A 20,408-nucleotide genomic window follows, 5' to 3' on the forward strand; every position below is an offset into this window, starting at 1 on the left:
GGAGGGTATGGGGGAAATGCAGGCAGGGTAGGCCCCGGTCCGTACAGTTTCCCAGTAGAGTTTTACAAAAGGTTTTTGGATGACCTGGGGCTGCTGCTGGTGAGGGCATTTAATGAGGCACGGGAGAAGGGTGAGCTTGCCCCCATGTTGGGGCAGACCTCAATATCTCTGATCCTGAAGAAAGACAAGGACCCAGAGCAGTGTGGGTCCTACTGTCCAAATTCACTGTTGAATGTGGGTGCCAAGTTGCTGGCTAAGGTTCTGGCCTCGATTGAGGATTGTGTACGTTAGGTGATGGGAGGGGGGGAACCAGACGGGATTCGTAAAAGAGAGGCACATGTCGGCCAATATCAGGCGCCTGCTAAATGTCATAATGATGCCACGGAGGGATGAAATGTGGAGGTGGCGGTCGCGATGAATGCGGAAAAGGCCGTTGATTGGATAGTGTGGGAGGTACTGGGGCGGTTCGGGTTTGGGCGGGGGTTTGTTGTACCGGGTGCCGGTGGCGAGTGTGAGAACGAATCGGGTGAGTTTGGTGAATTTTAGGTTGTACGGGGGGGACAAGGCAGGAATGCCCACTCTCCCCGTTGCTTTTCATCTTGGCGATAGAGCCACTGGCGATGGCGCTTAGAGCGTCGAATGGCTGGAAAGGAATTGTGCGTGGGTGGGCGGCAGCATAGGTTGTCCCTATATGTGGACGACCCGTTGTTGCTTTTTATCGGACCCACTGGAGAGCATACCATGGACATTCTGGTGAAATTCGGTTTTTGGGGTACAAATTAAACATGAGAAAGGGTGTGGTCTTCCCGATTCAGGTGAGGGGACAGGAGAGGAGGCAGGGCAAGCTGCCATTTAAGGTACTGGGGACTAGTTTTAGGTATCTAGGTATCCAGGTGGTGTGGGGGGTGGGAGCAATTGCACAAATTGAATATGGCTTGTTTGGTGGAGTAAATGAAAGGCAAATTTAAAAGGTGGGATGTGCTTCCGTTGTCATTGGCGGGAAGGGTGCAGTCCGTAAAGATGATTGCGCTCCTGAGGTTTTTGTTTTCATTCCAGAACCTCCCGATTTCTATCTCCAAGGCCTTTTTCAAGAAGTTTAACTCGTTGATATTGAAATTTGTGTGGACGGGGTAGGCCCCTCAGGTAAAGAAGGCGTCGTTGGAGCGGGTACGAGAGTGGGGCGGGTTGGCCTTGCCATGCCAGATTTAAGGAATTTTTATTGGGCGACAAATCTAGCCATGGTAAAGAAGGGGGTAGTGGGGGAGGGGCCGGTTTGGGAGTGGGTGGAGGCAGCCTCATGTAAGGGTACTAGTTTGGGAGCGTTGTTGATGGCGCCTCTGCCGTTCCCGCTGGCCAGGTACTCCACAGGTCCGGTAGTAGTGGCTGTCCTGAAGGCATGGGGACAGTGGCGACAGCATTTGAGACGTATGGGGACCTAGGTTTGGGCCCTGATCTGTGGGACTCACAGGTTCGCTCCTGGGAAATTCGACGGGAGGTTTCAGGGTTGGCGCCGGGCGGGAATTAAGTGGTTTGGAGATTTGTTCGTGGAGGGCAGCTTCCCGAGCTTGGAAGGACTGGTGGAGGAGTGCGAGTTGCCCAGCGGAAACGGGTTCCGATACTTACAGGTGCGGAACTATATGAGAAAGTAGGTGCCGCCTTTTCTTATTTGTTTTCTTTTTTTATAAATTTAGAGTACCCAATTCACTTTTTTTTTCAATTAAGGAGCAATTTAGCCTGGCCAATCCATCTACCACTGCACATCTTTGGGCTGTGAGGGCAAAACCAATGTAAACACAGGAAGAATTTGCAAACTCCATACAGGCAGTAGTGGTCCTTTCCTGGTCTGCCGCCCCCTGGGTTGCAGGACAAGCTGCTGTCGAGAACAGGGGTTGAAGAGGGCAGGGTGTCAGAGATATATGAGGAATTGATGGATTGGGAGGAGGTAGGTGTATTTAAGCGAAAGTCAGAGGAGGAGCTGGGAGGTGAGCTGGAGGCTGGGCTATGGGAGGAAGCTTTTAGGAGGGTGAATGGGTCACCCTCGTGCGCCAGGTTGAGTCTCATCCATTTTATGGTAATCCATAGGGCGCATATGACAGTGGATGGAATAATTAGTTTCTTTGAGGGGGTGGAGGATAGATGTGGGCGATGTGAGTGACAAATGTTGAATTCTTTACCCGTCAGTCTGGACTCAGTAAAACTCAAGATGGATTTGTAGCAATGGTATTATTTATTTTTAACCAACTTGCAAGTCTGACTCGCTTCACAAAAACCCAGAACACAAGCTGCCTATTGGGGTCTTCCGAACCGAGTGCTATTGGAGACAAAGGAATCTCTACAAGTACATTCAAATGGCATCAAGTTTCAGATACACGATTCCCATAGGTCATCCTATACCCCTCCTGACCTGGCCATGCATCCTAATTGGCTCACTTCTCATCCCTTAACCCTGGGCCTCTTGTTACCCAGCATCCTTTTCCCATCCTCTTCCAGACACCCCTCCCCCTTTCCTTGCCATGCTTTCTGAAATCCTTTGTGCTTTGTCTTTTGTGAACTCACTAGAATTAAACTGGCCTACATCTACATTACTGTAACTAATATTTAAACTAACTATTTTATAGCACATTCGTCATGAGGGGGGGGCCGCGAATCATGTTGCATGTTTTGGGCCTGCTCGAGGTTGCAGGGATTTTGGCGGGGGTTCACTGGCGTGATGTTGGAGATACTGGGGGTGAAGGTGGTCCCGAGTCCAGAATTGGCAGTGTTTGGAGTGCCGGAAAACTCAGGAGTCCAGGGGCTGAGAGAGGTAGATGTTCTGGCCTTTGCTTCGCTGGTAGCCTGGAGACGGATCCTGATGGGGTGGAGGGACTAGGAGCTCTGAAGCTGGGAGTATGGGTGTGAGACCTCATGGATTTCCTTAGGCTGGATAAAATTAAATTTGTTTCAGGGGGTCGATGGGCGGGTTCGCCTGGAGATGGAAACCGTTCATTGACTTGTTCCAGGACAGTTAAGTCAGCAAGGGGAGGGTGGGTATGGTTACCAAGAAAAAGTGGAAGCAGAAGGGTGGGGGTAGGGAGAGCGGATTGGGGTTGTTGGCTATTTACTGAGTTATGCTGTGTTCTCCTGTTTCTTATCTTGGTTATTTTTTAAATCTTTGTAGTGGTTTTATTTGATGTTAATTCATAAATGCCTTAATAAAAATATTTTTTTTAAAGTGGCACTTTCTCAGCAATAACCTGCTCACAGACACTTGCTTTGGCTTCCGCCAGGGTTATTAGGCTCGTGACCTCAGCACAACGGTGGTTGCAATGGTTGAAATATGGACAAAAGAGTTGAACACGGGTGATAGTGACTGAGAATGGCATCAAGGAGCCCTAGCAACACTGGACTCTGCTGGTTGGAATCATACCATTTTCTAATAAATGTTTCTTACTGGGTTTTTGAACAAAGTATATTTACCATTATGTACACAGAATAAGATATATATACAGAAGAGAGGGGCACACACAAACATACCAAAAAAAAAGTAGGAATAAAAAAGAAATAGAAAATAAAGTAAAATAACTGGCAAGGTATTATGCACCAGCTCAACAGAAGCAGCTCTGTACAATTGGCAATATTATTTACAACACATAAGTAGGCATCTGTTTGTGGGGGGGGGCGGGGGGGGTGGAGACTGGGGAGGTAGGTATACATTTGGGTGCCGGAGAAACAATTACAGAAGGCAGTACTCAAATGGGTCTGGTGTTGATGTTGTCACTTGCTTCTCCCGGACAGATTTTGCTGCCGTTGTCGTCTCGCGCTGACCTCTGCTTCAGCCGTTGGTACCATCTTTCGCCTGGATTCTCCTTGCTCTCTGTTCCTGAAGATGCCAAGTTTGTTATCGTTTCTTGTGCCCTCCTTCCGGCTGTCATTTCCCTACCTACCCCCGCCCCCCCCCCCCCCCCCCCCCCCCCCCCCCCCCCCCTGTTCTCATCTCTTGTTCCCTGTGGTTTGCCTTTCTTTCCTCTTAGGTTTAGTCACCCCCCGCCCCCCTCCCCGGCCCCGCTCTGTCTCTCCCTCTCATGTCTTGGCTATTTTCCCCTGATTCTTGGCTACCTGGCTATTCTTCTGCTTGTTCGTTGGCCACAAACAGGATGGAACAATTGGATGAATGGATCCCACGTTCTGTGGAAGCTGTCATCTGACCCTCGGATGGCGAATTTGATTTTCTCCATTTGGAGAGATTCTGAGAGGTCAGACAGCCAGTCTGCAGCTTTGGGTGGTGCTGCTGACCGCCAGCCGAACAGGATTCTACGGTGGGCGATCAGGGAGGCAAGGGCGTCTACCCTCCTCCCCAGGAATACATCTGGCTGGTCTGATACCCCAAAGACGGCCACTTTCAGGCACGGCTCCACCCTCATCCCCACCACTTTTGGACATTGCCTCGAAGAAAGCTGTCCAGTACCCCGCAAGTCTGGGGCAAGGCCGAAACATGTGGGCATGGTTGGCCGGGCCTCCTTGGCACTGTTCACATCGATCCTCCACCTCCGGGAAGAACCTACTCATCCGGGTTCTTGTTAAGTGCGCTCTATGTACCACTTTTAGTTGCGTCAAGCTGAGCCTTGCGCACGTCGAGATGGCGTTGGTTGACCCTATGCAGTGCTTCGCGCCAGAGTCCCCACCCTATTTCAATCCCCAGGTCCTCCTCCCATTTCTTTCTTGTTGCATCCAGTACGATGTCGGCCCTTTCTACCAGTCGGTCATACATGTCGATACAGTTCCCTTTATCTAGTATGCTTGCATCCAGTAACTCTTCCAGTAATGTCTGTTGTGGGTATGTCCTTGTCTCCTTTCGTAAGAAGTTTTTGAATTGCAGGTGCCTTAGCTCGTTCCCCCGGTCGAGTCCCTGCGCTTCGGGGTTTCCCTTTGTCCAGGGGGCACCCAACATGGCCGCCCACTGTGTGTCCACCACGCGGGTAGTCCTTTGCACTCTGGAGTCTCCGTTCGTCCAGAGACCGTTCTGGGTGGATGCTTGTAGCGATTCCTTGTTTCGAGCCTTTGGTTATGGCACTTTGTAGCCCTATTGCTGTTCCCTTTTTAGCCTTGTTTCGCTGGGTACAGCATACCAAAACGCACGTCGTTCTTGTGAGGAGCTGCTTTCGCTCTACTGAATTCGGCCCGTCTCCTGGCTAGGTCTGCCCCAATATCCTTGTAAACTCTAATGAAGTGGCCTTCCCATTTGCAGGTTCCGTTTTGCCTGGCCCAGCGCAGGATTGTTTCCCTGTCTTGGTACCGGTGCAGTTTAGCTATAACTGTCCTTAGGTGGTGGTTGGAATCACACCTGGCACAAGGGAAGATGGTTGTGGTGGTTGGAGGTCAATCATCTCAGCTCCAGGACATCGCTGCAGGAGTTCCTCGGGGTAGTATCATAGGCCCAACAATATTCAGATGCTTCATCAATGATTTTCCTTCCATAGTAAGGTCAGAAGTGGGGATATTCGCTGATGACTACACAATGTTTAGTACCATTCGCGATGAGTCATACACTGATTCAATATGTGTCTAAATGCAGCAAAACCTGGACAGCATCCAGGCTTGGGCTGACAAATGATAAGTAACATTCTTGCCGTGCAAGTGTCAGGCAATAGTCATCTCCAACAGGAGAGGATCTAATCATTGCTCCTTGACTTTCAATGACATTGCCTTTGCTGAGTCCTGCACAATCAACATCCCGGGGATTACCATTGGCTAGAAACTTATCTGGACTAGCCTTATAAACACTGTGGCTACAAGAGCAGGTCAGTCACCCAAGGTTCAGTTAAGTTGGTAGATCTTTAGAGAAAAGATGAGAAAGTTCGATACAAATAAACAGTTGCAAATATTTGCCACATAACTAGTTTGGTAGCCTTTTAATTGCAGCCTAGGTAAGATGACAAACATCGCTTGTAAATCATTGCACTGATGTCCCATAATCTGATGGTTGTTCTTACACTAACCCATTTAAGCGAGCTAGAATTGACAGCTTTATACAGTCTCTGCAACGTGAAGTTTAGCTGGTTGACCTTGAGGAGGCAGTGAATTGTGATTGAGGTGAAAACATTTTAATACATGGGACTGAGCCTGAGTGTCATCTCTTCCACATATTCAGAAAGTATTAATACAGATACTGTGTATATGATTGCAGCATAAATTCTGTTCAAGAAATCTCTGATTGTGTCTCATTGCTGTATTTGATTATTGAATGGCCACTCTGAATTGGTGTGACTGGTAACTAGCGTATCACACAAAAAATACTAATTCTATCTAAAGCTTTATACAGCTGTTACAAACTGCTATCCCATCTGTTTAAAAAATACTTTATTTTGATTTATGATACAATTGGGAAATGTTTCAGTGAAGCATCTTGTAAAGGTGTATGTGGCAAATGTCTGGAAAGGCAATATCTGGCACTTACTGTAACATTGTGTACGGTACCATTGTGGATAGCACAATTGCTTCACAGCTCCAGGGTCCTAGGTTCGATTCCGGCTTGGGTCACTGTCTGTGTGGAGTCTTCACATCCTCCCCGTGTGTGCGTGGGTTTCCTCCGGGTGCTCCGGTTTCCTCCCACAGTCCAAAGATGTGCAGGTTAGGTGGATTGGCCATGATAAATTGTCCTTCGTGTTGGGTGAGGTATACAGGGTTATAGGGTGGAGGTGTTGACCTTGGGTAGGGTGCTCTTTCCAAGAGCCGGTGCAGACTCGATGGGCCGAATGGCCTCCTTCTGCACTGTAAATTCTATGATAATCTATGATTTAACATGGATAATAGTGACATTTATTGCTAGCTCCTTACACTTTGAATAGGCCAATTTGTTGTTCACAGCAATTAAGGGTGCAGTTCAAAACCTTTTACCTTGTTTGTTGATAAATTGGGTTTACTTTGATGTTCCTCCAAGATTCCCCCCAGCTCAACAATCCTTTAAATTGCAGGCGGCCCCTCAGTCAAACTTGAGTGCTGCATAAATAGGACAGTTTCCCACCTATTGTTCTCTTCCCCCTTCCACCCCCCCCCCCTTGCTCGGGGACACATATTCAAGAAAAAACATTCTCCACCAAGTTAACCGAAAGAAACAAAAAGCTGTCATGTGAGAGGACCTTTAAGAAATGGGTGTATATATAAATATCTGTAGAGAGTACTTTTAAGAAATGGGTGTTTATTACTGCAGTGATGTCAGAGAGTGGGTGGAGCTGGGCTGTCTGTCAGCTTTTTACTTTTGCTTTAGGCTGTTTGCTGCAGGGTGTGTTTTTGTTTCATTTGCAGTGTTGGAGCTGAAGCCAGACAGAGCAGGTGTACAGTTGAACTGTCTGCCATGATTGATCAGAAGGTGCCAGATCTCTTGAAAGAATTTACTTGTGTGGGTAAAGTTTACTCATGTGTATCAGGAGGAGCAGGTAAAGAAATCACAATTTTAAGAGATACAGGAGCTAGTCAATCTTTAATGGTAAGAGATGAGGATTATGTAGTCTGGAAGAATATTGCCAGAAAAGGTGGTAATATGTGGAATTCAGGGTGAGAGGAGTAGTGTTCCATTATATAAGGTAAGGTTGGAAAGTCCAGTGAAGAGTGGTGAAGTGGTAGTAGGAGTAAAAGAGAAACCATTTTGTCCAGGAATACAGTTTATCTTGGGTAATGATATAGCTGGATCACAGGTCGGAGTGATGCCGACTGTGGTGGATAAGCCAGTGGAAAACTAGACAACTGAAGTGTTGAAGAATGAATATCCTGGGATTTTTCCGGATTGTGTAGTAACAAGGTCGCAAAGTCACAGGTTAAGACAAGAGGAGAAATCAAAGAGTGAAGTTGTCATTGAAGTGCAATTATCAGAAACGATTTTTGATCAGACAGTTGAAAAAGAACAAGAACAGGTGGAGGATGAGGCAAATAGTTTTAGTTCAGGAAAATTAGCAGAGTTGCAACAGAAAGATCTATCAGAAAGCATACACGGAAGAAGAATCTGCGTGCATACCAGAATGTTATAGCCGCAAAAGTAATGTCTTGATGAGAAAATGGAGACATTTACATATGCAGGCGGATGAAAAGTGGGCAGAAGTTCATCAAGTAGTATTGCCAGTAGGGTATAGAAAGGAGGTGTTGTGAGTTGCACATGAGGTACCAGTGGGAGGTCATTTGGGAATAAGGAAAACCCGAGCTAAAATCCAGAAACATTTTTATTGGCCTGGACTACATAAAGATGTAGTTAAAATTTTGTCAATCATGTCACACTACTGGATTACGTGTCAAATTTTAGGGAACGATTAAATAGAGCAGGTGAATTGGCTAGACACCATTTAAGAGTTGCACAAAATGTGATGAAACGGGTAGCGGACAAGAAATCCAAAATTTGTAGTTTTGCCAGTGGAGATCAAGTTTTAGTATTGTTACCAGTGGTAGGTGAACCTTTAAAAGGTAGGTTTTGTGGACCTTATCAGATTGAAAGGAAATTAAGTGAGGTGAATTATGTGGTAAAAACACCAGATGGAAGGAAGACTCACCGAGTGTGTCATGTGAATGTGCTTAAAAGATACTTTGAAAGGAGAGAAAAAGGAGGAGGTTTTAGTGATTCTAACTCAGTGACGAACCAAATCCAGATAACTGAATTTAACATACCTCAAATTAAATTGGAAAACGAGGATGTTCTTAAAAATTGGGATAAATTGTTGAGTTACCTTCCAGAGGATAAACGGACTGACCTGAAAGAGTTATTGATATCACGTGGGCAAGTTTGTAGAGATTAATTGGGAAGTACTAAATTGGATATACATGATGTAGATGTGGGAAATGCTGTTCCAATCAAACAACATCCATACAGACTTAACCCTTTAAAATTGGCACGGTCAAAGAGATTGAGAGAATATGTTTAAAAATGGCATAATTGAAATGGGTTGCAGCCAATGGAGCTCACCCGTAGTGATGGTACCTAAACCAGACAGTACCCAACGGTTTTGTGTGGACTATGGAAAGGTTAATGCAGTTACAAGAACGGATCCTTATCCTATCCCACATTTGGAGAATTGCATTGAGAAAGTGGAACAAGCAGCTTTTATTTCCAAACTGGATTTACCTAAAGGTTACTGGCAGGTACCTTTATCCGAAAGGGTGAAGGAGATTTCAGCTTTTGTGACTCCAGATGGTATATACCAATTCAAAGTTATGCCATTTGGTATGAAAAACGCCCCAGCCATATTTCAGTGGTTAACTAACAAAGTTGTTTCAGGATTACCCAATTGTGCGGTATACATCGATGATCTGGTAATTTTCAGCTATACATGGAAAGAACATTTAAAACATCAAATGGAGTTATTCGATCAACTTCAGGAGGCGGGTTTGGTGATAAACCTAGCCAAAAGTGAATTTGGAAAAGCCCAAGTCACTTTCCTTGGCAATACAATCGGACGGGGTAGAATGGTCCCACGGAATGTGAAAACCAAAGTTATTGGGGAGTTTCCGATACCCTCAAGACAAAGGGAAATATTGCGATTTCTTGGCATGAGTGGATTTGATCGAACATTTGTGAAAAGTTTCTGTAGCATGGTTGCTCCACTGATGGACTTGCTGAACACACGTCGAAAATGTCAGTGGACAGCGGACTTTCAACAGGCATTTGACTGCCTGAAAGCTGTGATAACCAATGCTCCTGTGTTGGAGAATTACAAGGGACTCTGATCATATTGAACTAAAGTATCTGACTCTAAAGAGAAATGCCGAAGCGCCGAGAAATGGACGGATCGTGCAGAGACCTTCTTGTTCAAAGAGACTATCAATCGAGAAGGATTTCAGTTGGAGGAAGAAAATCTAAAAGAAATGCACTATATTATTATACCTGTTTGCGTGTGTTTTTTTTTTAAATCTAAAAAGTATATTTACTGTGTGCATTTCTTAAAGGATAGTGAAAAGATGAAAATGAAACCATCTTGAAGTTGATGGTTTATTTATTTTTTCTTGGGGGGAGGTGTCATGTGAGAGTACTTTTAAGAAATGGATGTGTATATAAATATCTGTAGTGAGAGTACATTTAAGAAATGGGTTTTTCTTCCTGCAGTGATGTCAGAGTGGGTGGAGCTGGGCTGTCTGTCAGCTTTTTACTTTCGTTTTAGGCTGTTTGCTGCAGGGTGTGTTTTTGTTTCATTTTCAGTGTTGGAGCTGAAGCCAGACAGCGCAGGTGTACTGTTAAACTCTCTGCCATGAAAAGACTATCTCTTGATCATTTTGTGAATTCAGAATTATAAATGTTCTCAGTAGTGAATGTAAACCTAATGTGCTTCTGTTCAAAGGTGTTTCTTAAGTTTTCTGGATGTTAAAAGGACAGCTTACGGATTACTTAGTGTTGTATTCTTTGGGGGTTGTATTTGAATCAATGGTTGCTAAGTTGTTCACTGAATGTTTTAAAAAGGTTAACTTGAGTTAATAGAATAAACATTGTTTTGCTTTTAAAAATACTTTTTCCATTTCTGCTGTACCACACCTGTAGAGTGGGCCATGTGCTCCCCATACCATAATCTATTAAAAGTTGTGGGTCAGGTGAACTCCATGATACACTCCATGAAACCCTGGCCCATAGCAAAGCAAAGAAAAACCCCACATCGAAAATTTACACCTCCATCCCCCACCAGTACAAATGCAACTTTAACTTACAAAAATAGGCGGCAGCTCCCGGATCGATACAGAAGGCATTACAAATATATTGCAAAAGCAAAAAAATTTTAATGTGAACACTGCAGCAAAGTTCAAACACCTGAGTCCCCTGCCAGCCCTTTCCTTCTGGCGAAGTCCATTGCTTCCTCGGGCGACTCAAAATAGAAGTGTTGCGCCTCATAGGTGACATAAAGACGGGCCAGATACAGCAGTCCAAACTTCACCTTCTTGAAAAGGGTCGTCTTAACTTGGTTGAATCCCGCTCCTCTCCTTGCTACGTCCACGCTCAGATCTTGGTAAATGCGCAGGATGCTGTTTTCCCACTTACAGCTCCATGTCTGCCTGGCCCAACGTAAAATACGCTCCTTGTTCAGGTACCTGTGTAATCTCACCACCATCGCCCTCGGGGGCGGGGAGGGGAGGTCACCTACACGCGGCTTCTTCGCTAGTGCTCTGTGCACCCTGTATACCTCCAAGGGTCGGGTGAACGTCCCACCCCCCATTAGCTTCTCGAGCATATCCGCTGTAAATGCCCCTGCATCCGCTCCTTCGTCCCCTCCAAGAGACTAACGATGCTCAAGTTCTGCCGGCGGGACCTATTCTCTAGATCCTCCACCTTCTCCTGGAGCCTTTTCTGCTGGTCTCTCAGCATCCCCACCTCCACCCCCATTACTGTTTGGTGTTCCTCATGCTCAGTCAGTGCCTTCTCAATTTTCTGGATCGCCCGATCTTGAGCATCCAATCTCTGTTCCAGCCGAGCAATTGATTCCCTAATCGGGTCCAAGCATTCCTGTTTCTGCTTGGCGAAGACCTCTTGGATAAACTTCATCAACTGCTCCGTCGACCGCTGGGTCGTCGAGCCAGGACTCCGGTCGTCCGCCATGCTTTCTCCCGCTGCAGCTTCAGCCCAGGCCTTCTCTGTTCACCTATCTATTCCTTTGCGAGCTCTCCTGGTCCGCCTATCCACGCACTAGTGTGGGACTCCTCCTTACAGTCGCGTCCACTGTCCATTGTCCAAGTAAAATCCACACAAAAAATCAGGGTAAGGTCCAACCCGAGTGGGAGCCACCAAATGTACGACCTACTCCTTCATGGCCGCCACTGGAAGTCCCCCGCTCAATATTTATGATTGTCGATATGGTGTTGAAAAAAGAGCCTCAGAAACCCACAAGCTTGGGGCAGGGCCAGAACATGTCTGTGTGATTCGCAGGCCCTCTCAACAGTGCTTGCACCTCGCCGAGGCCCAGATTTGATCCTGGCTCTGGGTCACTATCCGTGTGGAGTTTGCTCATTCTCCCCGTGTTTGTGTGGGTTTCGCCCCCACAACCCGACGATGTGCAGAGTAGGTGGATTGGCCACGCTAAATTGCCCCTTAATTGGAAAAATTGAATTGGGTACTCTAACTATTTCAACAACAAAAAAACAGTGCTTGCACCTATCTTCAAACCCCTCAATGAAACAACTCATTCTGGCCTTGGTGAGGTGCACTCTAAATGCTACATTTAGCTGGATCAAACTCGGCCTCGCACAGGATGACAAAGTGTTCACCCTGCAGAGGGATTCACTCCACACCTCCCATTTGGCGTTCACAACCTCCAACAAAACCAACTCTTCCCCCAAAATCTGTCGATAGATGCTGGACGTACAACCCTCTTTCGACCTCAAACAGGAAAGAATCCGATCCAATAAGGTTGAAGGCGGCGCCACGGGAAATGTCAGGAACGTGCGTCAAACAACATTTTGAGCGTGGAGGTACCAAACATATCCAAGCTCAAGAGCCTGACTTTCTCTTTCAGCTCCTCCAGGCTGGCAAACCACCCATCCAAACATACATCCCTCACTCCAGCCCCTTCCACCCCCCAAATCGGGCTTCCGACTTCTTTGGTTCCAACAATTGGTTCATACAAATAGGAACCCACCTTGACGCTGGCCCCAGCTTGAAATGGTGCTGGAGTAGCCTCCATATTTTTAAAGTGGAGACAACCACCGGGTTTAAAGAGTATGTTGCCAGAGGCAAAGACGCCGTCACCAGCGCACGCAAACTGGACCCTCTGCACGACCCAGACTCCATCTGCACGCAGATAGACCGCAGGCCTTCACACCATCCCATCACCTCCACATTGGCAGCCAGTAGTAAAACATCAAATTTGGTAGCGCAAGCCTACTGACTATCCCTAGGTAGGACCCCCTCTGAATCTTTGGGTTTTCACCAGGCATATGAAATCCCATATAAACCACTCAATTCTCTGAAAAAAAGACTTGGATAGGAATACCGGAAGACACTGAAATGATGTTTATCTTGACGGATTGAACCCAGCCTGCCAAGGGCCGTGGAAGGCTGTCCCACCTTTGCAGGTCCGCCTTGACCCTTCCCACTAGGTTGGCGTAATTCAATTTAAGGAGCTGCACCTAATCCCGAACCACCTGGGCCCCAAACACTGAAAGCTAGTCCCGGTCAGGCAGAAAGCAAACCTCCCCTCCCAGAAGGGTTGACTGCAAAATACTTAATATACCCATTATATACCCCATAACTGGACCCAGGTCCCTCACGTATAGCAGAAGGTCATCCGCATAGAAGTGGCACTGTGTTCCATCCTGCCTGTAACAATTCCTCTTCACTTATTTGAGGCCCTCTTGGTAATCACCAATAGCTCAATCGCTAGCGCAAACAAGAGGGAAGACGTAGGGCACCCCTGTCTCATCCCTCTATGTAGCAGAAATGGCCCCAAACCCACGATTTTGGTACCCATGTGAGCCGAAGGAGCCGCGTACAACAACTGCACCCACGACATAAACCAAGGCCCAACCCAAACTTCTCCAAGACCGCAAGGAGGTGCCTCCATTCAACCCTGTCAAACGCTTTTTCTGCATCCAGCACAATGGTTATCTCCGGTTCCGACCCAGCCGCTGAGTGAGAACCACATTGAGCAGTCACCTCACATTGGTTGACAACTTTCAGCCATTCACAAATCCCATCTGGTCCTCCCCAACTACCTCCAAGACAGGTCTGACCGCAACGCCAAGATCTTGGCCAAAAGCTTTGCGCCACATTCAGCAGTGAAATAGGGTGATGAGACCCACACTCTGGAGCCTTATCCTTTTTCAGGAGAAGGGAGATGAATGCATGCCCGAAAGTCTCAGGAAGAGATGCCCGCTCCCGGGAATCATTATATGTCCCTGTCAATAGCAGAACCAACTGATCAGTAAACTTCTCATAATATTCTACCGTAACCCATCCGGCACCTTCCCCGTCTGAATCTTTCCTTGGGCTGCTCGGACCTCCTCCTATCCTAACAGTGCCTCCAGTTCTTCCCACAATCCCGCCCCCACCTTGAGGAAACTCCAGGCCCTCTTTAAAAACTCTGGTACTCCCCGCTTGTCCCCTGGTGGCTCCAACCTATAAAGACTCTCTCAAAAGGCTCGAAATGCCCCATTCACCTTGTCTGAGAGACCAGCCTACCCTCTGAATCCCTAACGTGAATGATCTCCCGAGCAGCCTCCTTTCACCTTAGCTGGTGAGCCAACAGACGACTGGCCTTCTCCACGTACTCATACACCAGCCCTTCAACCGCCTCACAGCAGGACAAACTGCATTTGGAGCTTTTTCCTGCGTACCAATAGTTACAGAGTTGGGTCGCTCACATACCCTTGGTCCACTCCCAGGATCTCATCCACTATCCTTTATTGCACCATTTTAGTCCCCCCCCCCCCCCATCCATATGCACCTTGTATGATATGATCTCCCCTTTAATCACCACATTCAATGCGTCCCACAGAGTAGAGGGCAAGACCATTCCATTCCCAGTAAACTCTACACATTCCTTTATGGCTCGAGATACCTTCCCGCAGAACCCTACATCCCTTAAAAAATGGAGACAGGACAGGGAAATGCTGACATTAAGGGACTTTTACCTAGGGCACAGACTAGCGTCACTGAACGAACTGACAGAAGAATGGGAATTGCCGACAGGACAGGAAATGAGGCACCTACAAATAAAGCACTTCTCCGCAAAGAGACAGCAGGGTACCCTTGGCCTCTGGAGACCACACTATTAGAGGACCTGATGAACACGGACAGAAGTGTGGTGGGGACTCTGGAGCGAAGCACTGAGCAGGGCCAACTCCACCTCCTGCACATCCACTTCCTGCGCAAGGCTCAGCGTCATGCAATTCAAAGTGTTGCACAGAGCACACCTGACCAGAACCTGAATGATCAGGTTCTTCCCGGAGGTGGAGGACAAATGTGAATGGTGCCAGGGGGACCCGGCCAACCACACCCACATGTTCTGGGCATGTACTGTCATGTGAAAGTACCTTTAAGAAATGGGTGTTTATCAGTGATGTCAGAGTGTGGGTGGAGCTGGGCTGTCTGTCGGCTTTTTACTTTTGTTTTAGGCTGTTTGCTGCAGGATGTGTTTTAATTTTGTTTTCAGTGTTGGAGCTGAGGTCAGACAGAGGAGGTGTACTGTCGATCTGTCTGCCATGAAAAGACTATCTCTTGATCATTTGGTGAATTCAGAATTATAAATGTTCTCAGTAGTGACTTTAACCTGATGTGCTTCTGTTAAAGGTTCTGTTTTTTGTAAGTCTGGAAGTTAAAAGGACAGCGAAGCATTACTTAGTGTTGTACTCTTTGGGGGTTGTATTTGAATTAATGGTTGCTAAGATGTTCAGTTTGTTTTAAAAAGGTTAACTTGAGTTCAGAGAATAAACATTGTTTTGCTTTAAAAAATCTTTTCCATTTCTGCTGTACCACACCTGTAGAGTGGGCCGTGTGCTCCCTATACCACAATCTATAAAAAGTGGTGGGTCAGGTGAACTCCATGATACACTTTGGGGTTCTCTAAACCTTGGCCCATAACAGTACCAACTTGCTGGGTTCTGGACAGCCTTTTCCGAGGCAATGTCCAAGGTTTTGGGGGTGAGGGTGAAGCAATCATGGGGTATCCGAGCAGCCAGAGTTACACATGGGAAAGGGGGCCGGCACCCAAGTTTCCGCTTCCCTAATCGCACGCCGGAGAATCCTGCTCGGCTGGCGATCAGCAACACCACCCACAGCTGCAGACTGGCTAGCTGAACTCTCAGAATTTCTCCACCTGGAGAAGATAATGTACGCCATCTGAGGGTTGGAGGAGGGCTTCCTTACTGCATGGGGGCAATTTGTTGGCCTGTTCCAAAACCTGTTCAATGTCAGCAACAGCCAGTAGAGCAGGAAACAGGAGATATAAAAAGGAAAAAGAAAGAAGGACAAGGAGGAACGTCAGAGATGTCAATCCAGGGGAGAGGTGAAGGGGGGAAGGAGGCCAAAAGCCTGAGAGGGACAAAGTGTGACAACGCTAGAGGAGGGGGGTTGGCAGTGAGTGAATTGGTCGATGGGTTGGGTGGTAGGTGTGACGGCAGATAGTCGGGTGATGGTAGCTAGTTAAGTTGGGTTGGCGTTAGGTGGATTAGTGTGAGTGATTAAGAGATCAGCTGTTTTTAACCAGGAGTTAGGCTAGGATTTTTCTGTCTAATATTTCTTGGGTAACTATACAGGTCAGTACATAGGAGCCGGAAATCTTTTTTTTAAAAATAATTTTTATTAAGGTTTTCATACAATATCACTAACAAAATGAAAAAGGAACCCAACAGGGTTAAGTACAAAACACGGTCTAGAAAGGTAGCCCCCCCTCCACCCTGTACATAAATAATAAATTAACATTAACACCCTGACATAACACAACAGGTGTATACACCCCCCTTAACCCTCCAGTGTAAACAACAAAAATAAAGTAAACCCCCCCCCCCCCCCCTGAGTTGCTGCTGCCATTGACCAATGTCTACCGTTCTGCCAGGAAGTCTAAGAATGGTTGCCACTGTCTAAAGAACCCTTGTACCGACCCTTTCAAGGCGAATTTCACCCTCTCCAATTTAATGAACCCCGCCATATCACTGATCCAGGATTCCACGCTTGGGCACCTCGCATCCTTCCACTGAAGAAGAATCCTTTGCCGGGCTACCAGGGATGCAAAGGCCAGAACACCGGCCTTTTTCGCCTCCTGTACTCCCGGCTCCTCTGCCACCCCAAATAGTGCGAGCCCCCAGCCCGGTTTGACCCTGGATCCTACCACCCTCAACACCGTCCTCGCTACGCCCTTCCAAAATTCCTCCAGCGCTGGGCATGCCCAGAACATATGGGTGTGATTTGCTGGGCTCCCTGAGCACCTAACACACCTGTCCTCACCCCCAAAAAACCAGCTCATCCTTGTCCCGGTCTATGTGTCCTGTGCAGCACCTTAAACTGTATGAGGCTGAGCCTCGCGCACGATGAGGAAGAGTTCACCCTCCCTAGGGCATCTGCCCACGTCCCTTCCTCAATCTCCTCTCCCAACTCCTCCTCCCACTTACCTTTTACCTCCACCACCGAGGCCTCCTCCTCCTCCTGCATCACCTGGTAAGTTTCCGAGATCTTCCCCACTCCCACCCACCCCCCCGAGAGCACAGTGTCCTGTACTGTGTGTGGCAGTAGCCACGGGAATTCCACCACCTGCCGCCTGGCAAACGCCCTTACCTGTAAGTACCTGAAGGTGTTCCCGGGGGGAGTCCGTACTTCTCCTCCAGCTCACCCAGGCTCGCGAACTTCCCGTCCACAAACAGGTCCCCCAACTTTCATATCCCTGCCCTGTACCACCCCGAACACCCTCCACCTGTTCTTCCTGGGGCGAACCGGTGGTTCCCCCATAATGGGGTCCACACCGAGGCCCCAACTTCCCCCCGATGCTGCCTCCACTGCCCCCAAATTTTGAGGGCAGCCACCACCACCGGGCTCGTGGTATACCTCCTTGGAGGGAGCGGCAGCGGCGCCGTTGCCAGCGCCCCCAGACTCGTACCCATACAAGACACCGTCTCCAGCCTCTTCCATGCAGCCCCCTCCATCACCCACTTGCGCACCATCATCGCATTGGCAGCCCAGTAGTACCCACAGAGCTTGGGCAGCGCCAGACCCCCTTATCTCTACTCCGCTCCAGGAACACCCTTCTCACCCTCGGAGTCCCTCGCGCCCACACAAACCCCATTATACTCCTGTTAACCCGCCTAAAAAAGCCTTCGGGATAAACACGGGGAGGCACTGGAACAGGAACAAAAACCTGGGAGCACCATCATTTTGATTGACTGCACCCTACCCGCCAAGGACAGCGGCAACACGTCCCACCTCTTGAATTCCTCCTCCATTTGCTCCACCAACCTTGTAAAATTAAGCCTATGCAGGGCCCCCCAGCTCCTGGCCACCTGGACCCCCAAATACCTGAAGCTCCTCTCTGCCCTTTTTAATGGGAGCTCGCCAATCCCTCTCTCCTGGTCCCCTGAGTGAACCACGAACAGCTCACTCTTCCCTATGTTGAGCTTGTACCACGAAAAGTCCCCGAATTCCCTCAGAATCCTCATTACAGCAGAGGCTGTTTAGCACAGGGCTAAATCGCTGGCTTTGAAAGCAAACCAAGGCAGGCCAGCAGCATGGTTCAATTCCCGTAACAGCCTCCCCAAACAGGCGCCGGATTGTGGCGACTAGGGGCTTTTCACAGTAACTTAATTGAAGCCTACTTGTGACAAAAAGCGATTTTTTTTTTTTAACCTCCGGCATTCCCCCCACTGGGTCCGCCACATATAGCAACAGGTCGTCCACATAGAGCGACACCCTATGCTCCTCCCCACCCCGCACCAACCCCCTCCAGTTCCTTGACTCCCTCAGTGCCATAGCCTGGGGTTCAATCGCCAGTGCGAAGAGCAGGTCTACCCGTCCTAGACCTGGAGCGATCCAGTGCCGGATCCAGCACTGTGTTAAAGTCTCCCCCCATTATCAGGTCTCCCACTTCCAAGTCTGGGATCCGACCCAACATACGCTGCATAAAACCCGCATCGTCCCAATTCGGGGCATACACATTGACCAGTACCACCCTCTCTCCCTGCAACTTACCATTTACCATGATGTACCTACCGCCATTATCTGCCACAATGCTCGGCGCCTCGAATGACACCTTCTTTCCCACCAAGATCGCCACCCCTCGATTTTTGGCATCCAGCCCCAAATGAAACACCTGACCTACCCACCCTTTCCTCTATCTTATCTGGTCTGCCACCTTCAGGTGTGTCTCCTGGAGCATAACCACATCCGCCTTCAGCCCCTTCAGGTGCGCGAACACGCGGGCCCGCTTAACTGGCCCATTCAGTCCCCTTACATTCCAGGTTATCAGCCGGATAACCCGCCCCCCCTCCCCCGCCGACTAGCCATAACCCCTCGGCCAGCCACGCGCCCGCACCCACACCCGGCCCGTTCCCCACGGTGGCATACCCCTGTCTCGACCCCCCCCCCCCCCACTCGCTCCAGCTCCCCCTTGACCATAGCAGCAGCAACTCGATTCCCACCCCACCCCGGCTAGGACCCATCCTAGCTGACTTACTCCCCCCATTGCACTTCCGCAAGTCAGCTGACTCCTGCTGACCCCGGCCACTCCCGCCTCTCCTTCGACTCCTCCCATTGTGTGACACACCCTCCTCTCCCGTTCCCCAACCATAGGCTCTCCCCCCTCCCTCTTCCATTCTAAGCGCGGGAATCAACCCTCGCTTCCCCGCCCCGGCCCCGCCCTCTCCAGTCTACAGTGCGGGAAAAAGCCCGCACTTTCCACCTACCCGGCCCCGCCACCTCTGACGCAGCTCCTTTTACAGACCCAGGCATAGTCCCCTCGGGCCTCCCCCACCCCCACGGGGCCCCATCTCACCACCGGCCACCACCCCTGTTCCGTTTACCTACCCCCCCAAGAGCCCCCCTGACCAACCCAACCAAACAGTGCCCATCCCGCCCCAACCACCCTCACCGACCCAAAAGAGAAAAACACAGAGAAAAAAAAACCCGGAGCAAAGCAAAGGCATCCCCTTCAAAACAAAGCAAAACAAAAATATATCAACCGCAGTCCCCAAACGCCCATCCCGACCCTCAATCTGTGTCCAACTTCTCGGCCTGAACAAAGGCCCACGCCTCCTCCGGAGACTCAAAGTAATGGTGCCGGTCCTTGTAGGTGACCCACAGTCGCGCCGGCTGCAACATGCCAAACTTCACCCCCTTCCTGTGCAGCACCGCCTTCGCTCGATTGTACCCGGCCCTCCTCTTCGCCACCTCCACACTCCAGGCCTGGTATATTCGAAGCTCCGCGTTCTCCCACCTGCTGCTCCTCTCCTTCTTGGCCCACCTGAGCACACACTCCCGATCAGCGAACCGATGGAACCTCACCAGCACCGCCCGCGGAAGCTCGTTAGCCTTGGGCCTCCTCGCCAGCACTCTATGGGCCCCTTCCAGCTCCAGGGGCCCCTGGAAGGACCCCGCTCCCATCAGCGAGTCTAACATGGTGACCATTGTAGCCACTTAAATTGGCCAACTCCCGATTTAAAATGGCGAACGGCAAAGGCTGATGGGAAAGTCAGCCAACACAGGCAGAAACCAGCAGGTGCAGGTTTGCCGTGTATTTAACTCTGCAAAAGCCCAGACAGCATCGATACCAGCGACCATAAGCATGATAATGTAGCAGGCGTCTACATACTAATGAGCAATCTCCGGGAACAATAGCAACATTTGGGACACTCAATACTAAGCCAGACTTCCCGGCGCCAGCAGGAGCCAACACAAAGGAGGTTAACGAACACCTCAAGACCACCCATCGATCAGGGAGAAATCGAACCAAGCGATTGGGATAAAGTCCAATCACTTGGGACCAGGTACAGGG

General features: G+C 48.9%; 1 protein-coding gene across 3 annotated transcripts in view; it reads left to right on the forward strand.

The window, feature by feature from the left end:
* LOC140426817 (zinc finger matrin-type protein 4-like) overlaps positions 1-20,408 on the forward strand; it is a 122,134-nt gene that overhangs the window by 88,180 nt on the left and 13,546 nt on the right. Inside the window, exon 8 of one of the 3 annotated variants that reach the window (XM_072512029.1) lies at positions 3,213-10,455. The exons of 1 other annotated variant lie outside the window; for it this stretch is intronic. In XM_072512029.1, the coding sequence (XP_072368130.1) occupies positions 3,213-3,333 (121 nt within the window). In that variant the 3' untranslated portion in view covers positions 3,334-10,455. Of the gene's footprint in view, positions 1-3,212; positions 10,456-20,408 lie in introns of those variants that run through there. One more of the 3 variants, XM_072512030.1, reaches the window with a different exon arrangement.

The sequence above is a fragment of the Scyliorhinus torazame genome, chromosome 7 (assembly GCF_047496885.1).
Source record: "Scyliorhinus torazame isolate Kashiwa2021f chromosome 7, sScyTor2.1, whole genome shotgun sequence".
Taxonomy (NCBI): domain Eukaryota; kingdom Metazoa; phylum Chordata; class Chondrichthyes; order Carcharhiniformes; family Scyliorhinidae; genus Scyliorhinus; species Scyliorhinus torazame.